We start from the raw sequence: 13,239 nt of genomic DNA on the forward strand, positions 1-13,239 counted from the left end.
CGATTTTTTTTTGTGTTGTTTTGCAATCTGTGTACTCTGTGCTAACAGCCCACCACAATGCAATTGATTAAAAAAGACTCAAGCACATTTGCGGTGATAATCACTACCCAAACATACGTTGAACTGAAGTCTGCCCAGTTATTGGCAGTTGTAGTGCACTCTGTAGACGCAGGAGTTCCTAGTGATGTAGTTGTTTCATGCACAGAAACTTTAGGTGCAGCAGCAGCCTCAACTACTGGTTTTACAGATGCTGGAACTTCATTTTCAGGTATTTTCTCTGCATAGTTTGCAGGGAACCATCCAGTTTTTCCCTTCAATTCTCCACCAAGCCACCCTGGTTCTCCAGTCTGGCTTTCATCCACCTGTAGATGCATTAAATTAGAAGGTTAAGAAATATAACATATAACTGGAATTTTTACTTGACATAAAATCCTTTTCATCCACAGTAATTAACTTTCTTTACTTACAGCAAAATTATACCTTCATTATAAAAACAAGTTCCACCTAGGTAGAGTTTTGTTGTTATTATTAAATGTACTGTTGGAGGATTATGTTGTCAGCTATTCCTTCTATGGCATATCAACAGCTGAGGAAATATTTTGCAATGCAACACTGTTTTGCAATCCCTTTTTTTCAAAAATCAAAAAGATATTTTTTCTTGGTGATGAAGTACAAAAAGGTTCATTTCAGCCCTCATGCATAAGCCAAGCGTGGGTTTTTTAAACAGTTGCTTGAAAGTCTGTCATAGTAAACCAGACTTAGAGATACTAGTTCTGGAGACTCCATTAAATAGTGCTATTTCTGGTTTAACTAATGCAACATGCAGATTTTAACAAGTTTCCCCAGATTTCCTTTTTCAGAAAATAGAACAGAAACACAGCATATTAAAATTAACCCTTTTCAAACAAATTCAAAACCAAACAAAACAAAACAAATCTAATGTATTTATTCAAATTAATTCCACAGTAAAAAAAGAATTGCAGAAGAAAAATAATTCACTATTGCTACCCCTCGTGACTCATGAATCGATAGGGTGGTTAAACACTGACAAGGCATCTGGAGGTTGCAGAAAATTTTTTTAAAGGAAAAAGGCAGTAATTTTATTAGGGGTAATTATAATAATTATGGTAAATTTGGTGGTCTAGCCATCTAACCTCTTTGATACTCTAGAGGAATTTCAGTTTTAAGGGTTTAAGCAAACCCTTATATACAAATATGTCTTGCACCTTTTACATGTAAATAATGTCTACTATCTTCAACTATCTGCTGTGCGTAGCTGCAGATTTCCCTAGCAATGATCAAGTCAGCAGTAAAATCAGGTAAGTAATGAAAAGTCAGATGATTAGCCCTACATAAGGGCCATTTTTGGCAAGAATTTCTCTCAACCGTTTAGTCTAGCAGTAATCAGTATTTTAAAATACTTAGAAGTTTCAAATGAGAGCATAAATCAAAAGTTTACTGGTGCAGTTAACAGTACAGCAGTCAGTGAGAGATGCTTAAATCTGTAATATGAAATCACTTGACCCTACCTCCCCAAGCATCTTGAAGGATTTGTTGGTAACAGTATGCTTCGTGAGCTAAGGAATTAGTAATAGTATCCTTTTCAGACATCGGGATTTTCAGAATATAATGACATTATACAGCAACGGCATACGGTAGTATCTCAAGCTAGCTGCTCTGACAGTTGGAAACACACCTACCTTTTTATTCTATTAATTTTAACAATATAAACTGATCAGCTGTTTGAAAAAAAAAAAGGGGGGGGGGGAACAGTGGCAAAAAAGAAGCATTTGTGGCAATGGTGTAAATGAGTTGCTTTAGATAAGGGTGGGAACGTTGTTTTGCAGAGAAGTGACTCAAACTGAAGCAGCAAAGCCTCTGCCTCTGATTGTCCCTAGGTTACTCATTTGAGCTGCTGATAGATTGCTTTGCTTTACTCCATGTCTTGACTCTTTGACTGCCTACTATTGTAATTTCTATCCCACACTCCTCTTTTGGTGCAAAACAATCCATTATTTCTGCTTTTTGTTGCACCCATCTTCTGTCTCAGCCCCTATTAACTCAAAGCGAAATGAATGGAGTACATGCTTGACCGGTTCAATGTGGTTTTACTGCAGTGCAGAGCAAAATTTCCACTGCAGCACTGAATAGGATTGTTAGAGCAGCAGTATGAGTGATGGGAGGTCACAGCAGAGGGTGAATCTTGGGAGAGCAAGCGAGAAATGGTTTGCATCAGCACCTGATGCAAAGTTTAAAATCTAAACAGTAATAATATACACGCAGTTTGGACTCTCATTCAGTTTTCAGGTAGTAACTAGAATCATTAGTATACAAAAGAATAAGCACAGCAAGACCAAAAGTCTGTTACCATGACCTTCTAAAATGGCCATCCTTGAAACAAATCACAGCAATACAAAAACCACTGTGAGTTTTCAGAAAAAATATGTTTTGTACAAGCAGACAAAAAAAAATACCAAAGGGATTTTTAAAGCTACTGATTTAATGTCTCCTTAGGAGAGTTTTAAGTTAAAATTATTCTTAAAACAGCTTATTAAGATACTCAAATGTATGCTTATTCAGTCAAATTAGGTTTTCATCATATACTCATGAAAAGACACTTTGAAATATCATTTTCACTTTATAATTCATTAAAAATGTTCTCTCAGTCATTCATATAAAATATAATCTGCATCTCTTTTTGTAGTACAGTACTAGAACTTTAAATACATTCCTTCAAACCTTTTAAAAATTAATTTGTTCCAATTTCCTTATATTTTTACACCCACCATCCCAAGTCCCTACAACAGACTTTTATTGCAGATAATTTTTTTTCCAAAATACAACTAGACTTTAAATGTACACCTGAACACTGCATTACAGCGTGTGTATTTTTCATTTATTTAACTGTCCTTTAGAGCCACAGCTTACAAATTCTCGTTCCCTGTGGTTCAACACAACAAACAACAGAGGTAACAGCAATACCATTCCTAGATACAGAAGCATTAGGCACAGTTAATATCTCTGTCAGCTCTGCAGAGGCCTACCCCGCTTTGAGCTAGCTTGTGTATCACTAGCAGTGCATGTACACAAAAACAGAAGTCCTGCTTTACAGTAGCAATTAATTCTACATATGAAGTCAAAACCTAATACTCTCCAAAAAGTATTTAATGAAAGCTAACCAGAGTATCATAGTCTGTTTTGTTTAGCTACCCATTGAATTGTCGTTTTAATTCTACTTCATGTGTAGGCCTTTGGTCTCGCTACTGGGTTTCCTAGTACAATGCTGAATATAAGCTCTGCACGCCAGAGGCCATATGCTGATTACGCCTACGCAGGGTCTAAGACAACAAGGCTGCCTATGTACCCAATACAAAGAACAGTCCTTCTAACTTTCACAATCAACAGCCAACAAAACCGACAACAAACTACCATTATCATATTGACTTAGACTTCTCGTTTAAGCTTTCTTTATGAACTTTCTATTTAACTTATGTTCTACTATCAGAGCCACTGCAGTTCAGTAACTCCGTAATTCAACTGCATTTCACTGAATTGTACTTGTTTATTTAAATAAGCTGCATTATATCAAAGAGTGCCAGTAACAACAGAATCCATTCACTTACTCCAAGATGGAGCCTAACAGCAGCAAATGCCAGCAGGACCCGTTTTGTCAGAGAGCTATCCAAAGGAAAAGAATTGCACACATCGCATACACATACCCGTACACATAATAGAAACTTAAGTTCTTGAATAGACAGAGCCCTGAACCAGGCATGGCTTTCTTGGCTCAGAATATATTTTGTTCCCAGACAAAAGCTTGGTTAACTTATAGTTAGGGTTATAAATCAATCTACATAGTGAAAGGCCTCACAGTCTTACAGTAGAAGTTATTTCAAGTATGTAAAAAGGTAAGAAGCAGAGAAAGCAGAAATCCAAGGTAAGATGCAAAAATCCTTTAATTAAAAAGTAGATGTGTTTTCTTAAAAATACAGCCCATGCCCCACACATTCTCTAAACCATTTCACATATATCAGTCCTACAGATAGCTAGCACGTGTACTGGAAAGTAAAGCAGAAGAAAGCTCTCCCCATCTACACTTTTGCAAATACTTCTTTCAGAATGAAGCCTTCTTCTCCTTCATTCCTACCAAGACAGACCTCAACATTCATGCACAGTGTAAAAGTATATTAATTACACTGTTGTCAAATGCTATTTACAAGCTATACACCTATTAAAGCCTCAAGTCATTCTGACATAATGAATTCTGCAGTCCTGTTTAAACCCAGGATTTAGGCCTGTTTTCCATGTGCTCTGTCAATGGATGTGTGCTTCAGCTGGATTCTTTGCTCATAGCAGTGACAGTTTGGGTAACATCTCCTGTATATCTATATGATACAGGACATGATTTCACAGGCCTGCACAGGCAAAGCCTTTTATAGTGTTAAGATGGGTAAATACTGAAGTTACCTATGTTAGAAGACAATTACTTTAAGCAAAGTTTTTCTTGTTGCACACAGTAAACTCCTAACTGTAGAGGTCAGCTGAACTACAGAGTTGCATTTATGTCATAAATGAAACATCAGACACACTTTAACATGTAAGCTTGTAAATCATTATTTTCCAAAAGACGTAACTGACTCAAACCTTGTAGACCCACATGACACAACAAACACTTAAGGACAGATAAGAGTCTAGGAATCCAAATGCCCATTATCAAAAGTAAATTCTGCTCCATTGTACTTAAATTACTTTTGACAATGTGAGTTGATTTGTTACTTCACCCTACATAAACTCAAAAACAAGTAAACTACATGGTAACAAAATCTGTATTTATGAAAATGAATAAATTGCATAGACTTCCTAACAGTCATATGGCACACTTACCCATTCCCTTTTAACCTCCATCAGGAAAGCAATGATTTAAAGCAAGGCAGAATTATAACACATTTCGCAAAAGTGTTTTACTTATATTAATTTTCTAAGAGTAGCCCATTTAAGCAATTACTACAGAGCAGGAGATAAATCCCACAAGGATTAGTCATAAGGTTTAATTATTGTTAGAAGTGTTTTAAATAAAGAAAACTGAGCTAGAGAATTTTTTCTTCTAGAGTAAGCTAAAATAAAGTCCAAAATAACATATAGGAAAACTTATGTTGTAACAAAGACTTTATTTAAAACATGTGAAGTGCTCCTTAAAATCACATATTTTTGGCAAAATGGTATTTCCCTGTGAGTCTACCTAATAGTGAGCACTTTTTGAAAAAAATAATTTAAAAAAAATTTTCTTATATGTCTAGGCTACAATCTATTTCCCAAGAAAGAGAGATATAGCATTTTCTGAGAGCCCAAGGAGACTCATGTACCTATATCCTCTCTAATTTAACAGCTGACTGATCAATACTATTTCTTGATGAAGAATAATAGCACATTGCAATTTTATTCAGAATGGGATCAGACCTCTTCCCAAGTCATTCAGTACTGCTGCTAACACAGGATTCACTTAATTTCCAGAAGCAGATTCTAATGTCACAAATACCTCATTGTGACACAGCTGAATCAACAACAACAAAAAAAGGATGAGAGATGAGGGCTCATCTCCCTAGAATAGATGCAATTCTTTTATAGATATCATTACAATTTATGACAGTCTACAAAGGGTATTTTTTTTCTAAAATCCATTATTACTGAACTGTGTCAAAATGCAATGACTCTTAAAATATTTTTGGAACACTATAATGAATATACTTTCCTACAGTGAACAAGATAGCATTTAATTTCCACACCGGGCATTTTCATTATGAATAGACGTGAGCATGCTAAGATCATACTAGCCAGTTATTAATATTAATACTGCAGTCATTAACAACAGAATTGTAACTTAAAAATATAGTTATGCCAAAAGCAGAAGACAGCTTTAGAGAATATGAAGTTTAACACAACAGTTATAGGCAGCCCATATTCCATTCTCTCATCACCTATTTTAAAAATGAATGGAAAAGCTTCTGTATCAACACACCTGCAATCAAATGTTTAGGTTTTGAAGTTTCCCTTTTTTTTGAAATGACATTTCATCTACTTTATATCCTCTTGAAAATAAATGTAAAAGCGTCTCACAAAAGAGTTAAGTAGATAAAAAGCAAAAAATAAGAACAGAGTAATTACAGAAATAATTCCAAGTTACAATTAAATTAGGTCATTATCTCAAAAACTGTCACCAAAAGAGTTGTAGAAAAAAAGCTAGAAACACTACCCTACAAAGACTTGGCTAATGTTTATGGGATCCTGACAGAAGTATGGCCATCTTGTAGCTTAGTATGATTGTTTCACTTGGTATTACAATGGACATCATATTTTCTTAACAAAGGCAGTTTTTAAAACTATTTTTTTTAACACTGCTGTAGTACTACTCCTATAAAAAAAAAATAAATTTCTTATTAAAAACATACTTTTATCAAAGCCACTTTTTGATTTAACCCATAGCAGCCACTCTCTCAATACAAAATAATAGTAACTTTAACCCCTAGCTACCTTGAAGGACAAAACACCTCTCACAATGACAACTTTTGTAAAGGAACGTTTTCAAACATTTTGCACCTCAAACACACACAGCTCAGCATACTACAGCTGATATGATCTGCTCATAGATTATGTTTAAACTTTACATTACAGTGAATTCTAAGAAGCTATATGTTATTGTAATAGGTAATCTGCAATATCACATCCTGTATATTTTGATATTCACTGAAATATTTTTTTCCAATTTGTAAAAAAAAAAAATAAAATACTGCCACATATAATTCTTCTCACACAAATGCAAAATATATATATATATATATATATTTTTTTAAATATCACAATCCTTTCTTACCATGACTATGTCGCCAGGCTGAATAGTGATTTCATCGTGGCTTCTTGATTCAAAAGGATACAGTGCTCTATAATACACTATTTTTACATCCTCCTGAGCAGAAATTGTTAGAGGAGCTTTTTCTGAGCAAAGAAAAAAACACAGATACAAAAAAAAAAAAGGCATTATTTTGCAGTCTTGAAAAATGAGGCAAAAGTGGATACAAAAAAGTAACAAACCTCACATTGTCTGTAGAAAGTATATTATCCTTTTACACAAGGGGAAATAGGAAAAAGCGTGTTTTTAAATGATTGCTTACTATTTTCTCATCTTAATATGTATAATATTACTGCATTTTAACTAACATGATGTACACAACTATTTGTAGAAAGAATCATGCACTTACGATGCAACATACATGACTTCTCAAATGCATCACTGATTTTGTAGATTATATCTGAGCAGTAAGCCATAGATTCAATTCAAACTGTGATGTTCTTGCATGTATCAGTGGTATGCCCAATAGTTTTAGAGCCTGCTTATGCAGCAGCCTCAATTGCAGCCTGACTATACTTTGAAAAAAGATGTTTCAGAATGTCCTAACACACACGGATTAGCTGAAAAGAGGTCACTTACAGATGGTGTTTTAAAAATCACATGCTCGTATTAAAGATGAATTACTAGTGAAAAGAAGAATAGAGAAAAAAAAAAGATAAGCTAAATTTCTTTCATATAATGCAGTTCCTATTTGTGTATTCTGTCACAGAAGTGCCCTCAGCTATTCTGCCCAAATAATACCTAACAAGAATGTATAATTGATAAAGTCAACTCTAGATTAGTCCTAAAAGATAGAAAGTAATTTCCCTTTTATGCAGTCCTTTGATCAAGTATTTAGACAAATATTACATTCCCGATCAATTCTCATGTATATTTATCAAAACCACTTAAGAGAGTACGATGATTCCAAATATGGGCAAAAATCAGGTTATAATGCAGAGAAAAAGCTCTCAACTGAAAGAGATTACGTGCATAACAGAAGAAAGAAGATTATATCGTAGACTTCAGGTCATTTGTTCAGTGAGCAACATGCATGTCAAAGGGGAAGAGGAAGAAGGATAGCTAAGTGACACAGATAGTATAAAAAAATCCAGATTTCTTAAAGTTTGTAACGAGATGCGCAGCAGTAATTTTTGACACCTTACGTCAACATCTTAGACCATTTTTTATCTAAGATTCTTCCTTCAGTTTGCACACTTCGAGGCTCTTTGACTTGTGTTTTATTCTGTCTGCTGAACACCATACTTTTAGGAAGAATACTGAAGCCTAGAAGAGAACAACCTTTTGGAGTTTAGAGCTCAAACCACTCATGATTTATTTCAATAAAATGAACAATTCAATTGTGAAACATATGGTTCTTCAAAAGGCGTGTGCAACGGCATTTCTTGATTTCTTCCTCTACCTGCATTTGACCAAGGAGCCTGGACGGCTGGCTTGACTGGTTCCTGATGTGGTTGGAAAAGCTTACTCAGTTTCTCTTGGATTTCCTGTTTCCCCTTATCCTCGCTTTCCTTCTTCTTGGTTATTTCTTCCCTTTTTTGCTTCTCATCTTCCTGATTTTTTTTTTGCCACTGGAGCTCTTCTTCTTGTTGCACTCGATCAAGCCGTTGTTTATCCCGCTCCTGGATTCGTCTGTTGGACAAGTAAAAGTGTTTTGTTTTGCTTTTTAAGTCAGTCAAACAAAAGACCATAGAAGTTACTTGTCCTTGTGCGCAATCTACAAAATAGATCTACAATCTACAATACCAGATCTGGTAATTTTATTTTTTGAGTTATCAACCACTCCACAACATTTTCTTACACAGTGGCTCCTAGATGGCAAAGATTGTATGCATTCATAAAGAAAGAGCTGTGACTCAGACAAGCGAGCGAACACTAATCTGTGTAATCTGCTACTAACTGCATGACTCTATTGCTTTAAACTGTTTTGTCTTTGCATCTAAAATTGAACTTTAATATCACTTTTTATTTTAACTCACATGTGAAGTCTATGCTTTTACAACACAATTCCACAGAACTCTTGAAAAGGCCTCAGCATACAGTGAGAAATTAAATACTTGTGGTTTGGAGCTGAATGTAAGAAGGGAAAAAGCATTTAACACAATTTTTGCTTGTCAAGAGTTCTTCAGAGATTTTTAAACGCTTAACTGTTCTTACTGACTGAATTGTAACAGTTTAACTGCTTCTTTATCAAGACTGTGATTTCTTCTCCTCTTTAATGACATGAAAATAAATCTGTTTAACTATGTTTTTCTAATTACCGTATGAAACTTTACATACGTGTTTTGTAACAGTCTCTTACTGAGCTTACAGTGCTCTGAAAATTATAAGCTTTATACAATCCAGTGTCTTTACACTTTCAGTCCCAGATCTTCAATTTAGCAATATCAGTCTCAACATGGGGATTCAACAATATTTGTGTATTCTCTTTTCATAGTTTTCCATGGGATTCACAAATCTAATGCAACTCTTTTAAGTAATGAACCATACATAGAAAAAAAAATTGAACCCATAAATAAGCCCTTCACGACCCTGTAAGGCTGCTTTTCATAATCTTTTCCCGAGCAATCTGAGCATCCCATTATATCACCACTATGAGTTACTATTTTCATTTGCCCCACAATTCCTTTTAGTTAATCTAGAACTGTAGATATCAGCTACAACTATCACCAGATGTTTTCACTAATTTATTCTTCTATAGTTTTCTCTGAAACAAAACAGGCAGCAAATTATACTCTTCCATTTCTGTCGTTCAACACTCACTTTAGCTTTAAAATGCAGGAAAAAGTCAGGAATAGTGCTCAAACAAATTGGTTCTACTTATTTTCTCAAAGCTACAAGCATCTCTAGGTAAGACACAACATATCCAAATCAGAAAAAAAGTGGCAATCAGAAAATATGGCAGACCTGATCTTTCTGTTGTAGGGCAAGGAATAAAAAAAATATCCACCAGCTTCACGCAGTACTCTTACAGAACTACTCAGAAAATTTAACGTTCCTACCTGTGAAAGCCAACAAGTCCTTTCCACCCACTGACAGAGGACATGAAAAAAATAGGTAAGTATTGTCTCCTAGAAACAATTTGTACTGGTAAAGATAACTCTAAAGGGTTGTAACAGACACACAGGGTGATTTGATGTGTACTGTGACCTGTTCCACTTCCATACTTTCTTAATAACTACAAAATTAGTGAAAATTGCATGGGAACAAATTGGTCATTACAGACTTGGCCTACTGTATAGCACATACTTCGTCCAAGAGTGCCAAGAATTTCTGGGCAAAATACTTAAGGGTAGAAACTCACTTTCCAAATGGTAGGTTGGCACCAGAGGGCAAATATCATCTTCTGTCGTTTTAAGTTTTGAGTTGACAAAAACGTTTTCTGAGAGATCCCAAGGTACTCAGTACCCGTGTAATATGACAACTACTAACTCAGAAGCTAAAAAAAATCATCCTTGGTTCAAAACAAAACTGCTGACACAATCTCAGTATTTCACATCAGCATACCATGAGTATAGGTTAAGACACCAGTGATGATATTACTTACTCCTCTACAAACTACTGCTATACATTTCTGCCTTCAGTGTAAAGTCATCTAAAAATTTAATAAATTCACTGTTCTGTCAACCTCCTCTTTCAATCACTGAACTTGTCCTTGGCATGTTCATTTGTAAAATATTCAGAGCCAATTACTCAGCAGTTTTGTTGCAACACTGAGGCTGCATCATATACAGACACAAAGCACTCTTTTTTTTTTTTTTTTAACTTCAGTGGTGTCTTACCTGGTGAGTTTAGTCAGATGGGCTTTAGAAAATGAATTTTTAATTTTGTTTCTAGTAGAGTAATTAATTCTTCCCACAGATATAAACCAAGTTTGTTCTAGCTGCTGGATTGAGAAGAGCAGACGAAACCATACTTCAGGGGTAGGGGACTGATTTCTTGTTTTCTTAGAAAGTTTGCTTTTTCTGAAGTCAATACCTCAGATTCTTAAAGGCACCGGCTCTATGCAAGTAATTAAAGAATTACCCTAATTTAGCTACTTTCTATGTGCAAGATTTCTGTTTGAAGATGAGTTTTTTACTGAGACCTTGTTTTGGTTTGCCTGAAATATAAAATTAACTTGACTCACAAAGAAATAACACAGACAACGAAGTTGCTTTAGATCGCAATCTATGTAATATGATAACCAATAATTTAAGATCCCTTGTTCCCAGGCTTTTGTGTTCATTCTTGACCAGTGTTTATCCAGATTGACAGCATAAAAACCCCTAAACTGCTAAAAATTTAATCAAGAAGCTACAAATAAATTATGTCAGAATAGAACTGCTTGCTAGATTTTTTGCCATTTATTTTCCATAAATATATTATAAATACATTTAAAAAGTTATTTCCAAGGTGTATAGTAAAAACCATTAGCAAAATCTCTAAATGTAGAAGTACACTACACCTTTTAAGTAATGCTGCTGAAATCTGTATGTGTCATTGACAGTTAAGAGTCACAGACAGATGTAGAAGCTCATCTCCACAACACACTTTTCATTCAAGGATAAAAAAAAACCTTCATTTCTAAAGAAGTTATTAGCACTGAACCAAAACTTGTTCTAGGTCTTAGATATTCTTGACACTTAGTAACATATTATTTAGGATCAGATTATGTTCCTGGAAATACAAAGCTTATTTGACTTTTTTTGCAAAATGCTTTGCACTCCAGTATCTCCACAGGAAGGGCATAAACTAGAGCATTTTGTTACCTTTGAGCCTCTTTTTGCTTTTCTAGTTCTGTCTTCCTTTCTTGTTCTTTCTGTTTCAACCTCTCAGCTTCCAAGTTCTTTTGCTTCTGTAGTTGCTGTTTGTTATGTATTTCTCTCAGCTCCTAGACAAAAAAGTAAAATATGTGTAACCATACAGTATGTGAATCAGAATTAATGGCCCCATAACATTTTCATTGTGAGGCAACAAAAATTGCAAATGGTTGGATATCTCTTCAAACTTTCAGTATAGCCAAACGCATTGGCAGGCATTTAAGGTAGGTTTCAAAGGACTGTAAGGAAAACATTCACGTTTTCCTAAATTTTAACCTTATTAGGTTAGATGTTAAAGAGTTAAGAAACAAGTAAGCCTTTTTTAAAGTGGAACTCTAAAAAGCTGACAAAACTTTGACAAAGTTGCATCTGAACAGTCAATTAGGTTTTATTTCATTTGCTGATTTGTTGAATTTATTAAATTTCATACAAAAATCTGGCCTATGAACTGCTCATAATAGCAACTGCTTCAATTATTTGGTTTTATATTGAAATTAAGGGTGATTTACTAAAGAAGCTTCGGGATTGTTTTACGTCCAGGGGATAGAATTCCTTAAGCAACAACTTGGGGATGAAACTGTGGTACAGAGAGTATTCATCCATATACAAGTCAGTTTTCCTTTGGTTAATTATAAAGACAGTACTTGAAACATTTATAATACAAATAATAACAAAAACATCATATTTTGTCAAGATTTGTTTTCTGCATGAACATCTACTACTAACAGAAATACCAGTTAGATCTTGCATCTCTTTGTGTAACCTAGAGTCTAGATTTTTTCTATTTTGAGTCTAAACTCCTCAGTATTATAAGGAACAAAAGAATCATTTTCATTGAAAATAGTCCACATTGAAAAAGAATCGTACACACAAAATATGCAGAAAAAGTTTGTAACAGGAAATTGTTTCTAAATCTGTATCTTAGTAATGTCTGCTTTTATTGAAATATGACTCACATTGAGCAGGTTTGTTTAGTTCTTGTGTCCTTAAAAGCTTTACCTTAATTTACTCAGGCACCGAAATAAGTAATCTTGAAAATTCGTAATCTACAGATTAGCCAAATGAAGACCTCATGCAACTATCCTCAGACATTGACCAAAACATATAAAATTGCATAAGAGAATAAATAAATATCATGTGATTTAAAGGGCCCAAATCAGAAAAGTGAGTTAATTTCACAATAATTGCACAAAAGTATTAGTAAATTCTTAGCTTTCATGCAAGTTGAAAGTTAATACTTGTTTATTTACAGATTAAATTTATAATGTATCTAAAAATTTCTGTCAGTGAAATTAATACATGAATTAGTGCTTAAAGACTGCACTGTGCAACATCAAATATTAAGATGAAGTTAAAACTACATTGTTAAGAGGAGTAGCACTTGACCTTTGCAAGGTATTAAAACATTTCTGATATATGAAGGAAAGTTTTAAAAAGTTAAGTTGCATTTAGTGTCCTAGTCCTGAGTCACATTTTCTTAATGATCCTCAATTTTAAATTCAGTGGAAACTGAGTTCAGCATCATTAAAGAGA

At 34.3% G+C, this 13,239-nt stretch overlaps 1 protein-coding gene across 5 annotated transcripts in view; it reads right to left on the reverse strand.

Annotated features, from left to right (window-relative positions):
- Positions 1–13,239, reverse strand: part of ITSN1 (intersectin 1) — a 123,111-nt gene that overhangs the window by 43,827 nt on the left and 66,045 nt on the right. For 4 of the 5 annotated variants that reach the window (XM_084283565.1, XM_084283564.1, XM_084283562.1 and 1 more), the window contains 4 exons: positions 11,656–11,777; positions 8,307–8,536; positions 6,869–6,990; positions 118–362 (listed from right to left, as the gene is read on the reverse strand). In XM_084283565.1, coding sequence (XP_084139691.1) covers positions 118–362; positions 6,869–6,990; positions 8,307–8,536; positions 11,656–11,777 — 719 coding nt within the window. The remainder of the gene's footprint in view (positions 1–117; positions 363–6,868; positions 6,991–8,306; positions 8,537–11,655; positions 11,778–13,239) is intronic. The other variant, XM_084283563.1, reaches the window with a different exon arrangement.

Source organism: Netta rufina (assembly GCF_964035555.1).
Source record: "Netta rufina genome assembly, chromosome: 1".
Taxonomy (NCBI): Eukaryota; Metazoa; Chordata; class Aves; order Anseriformes; family Anatidae; genus Netta; species Netta rufina.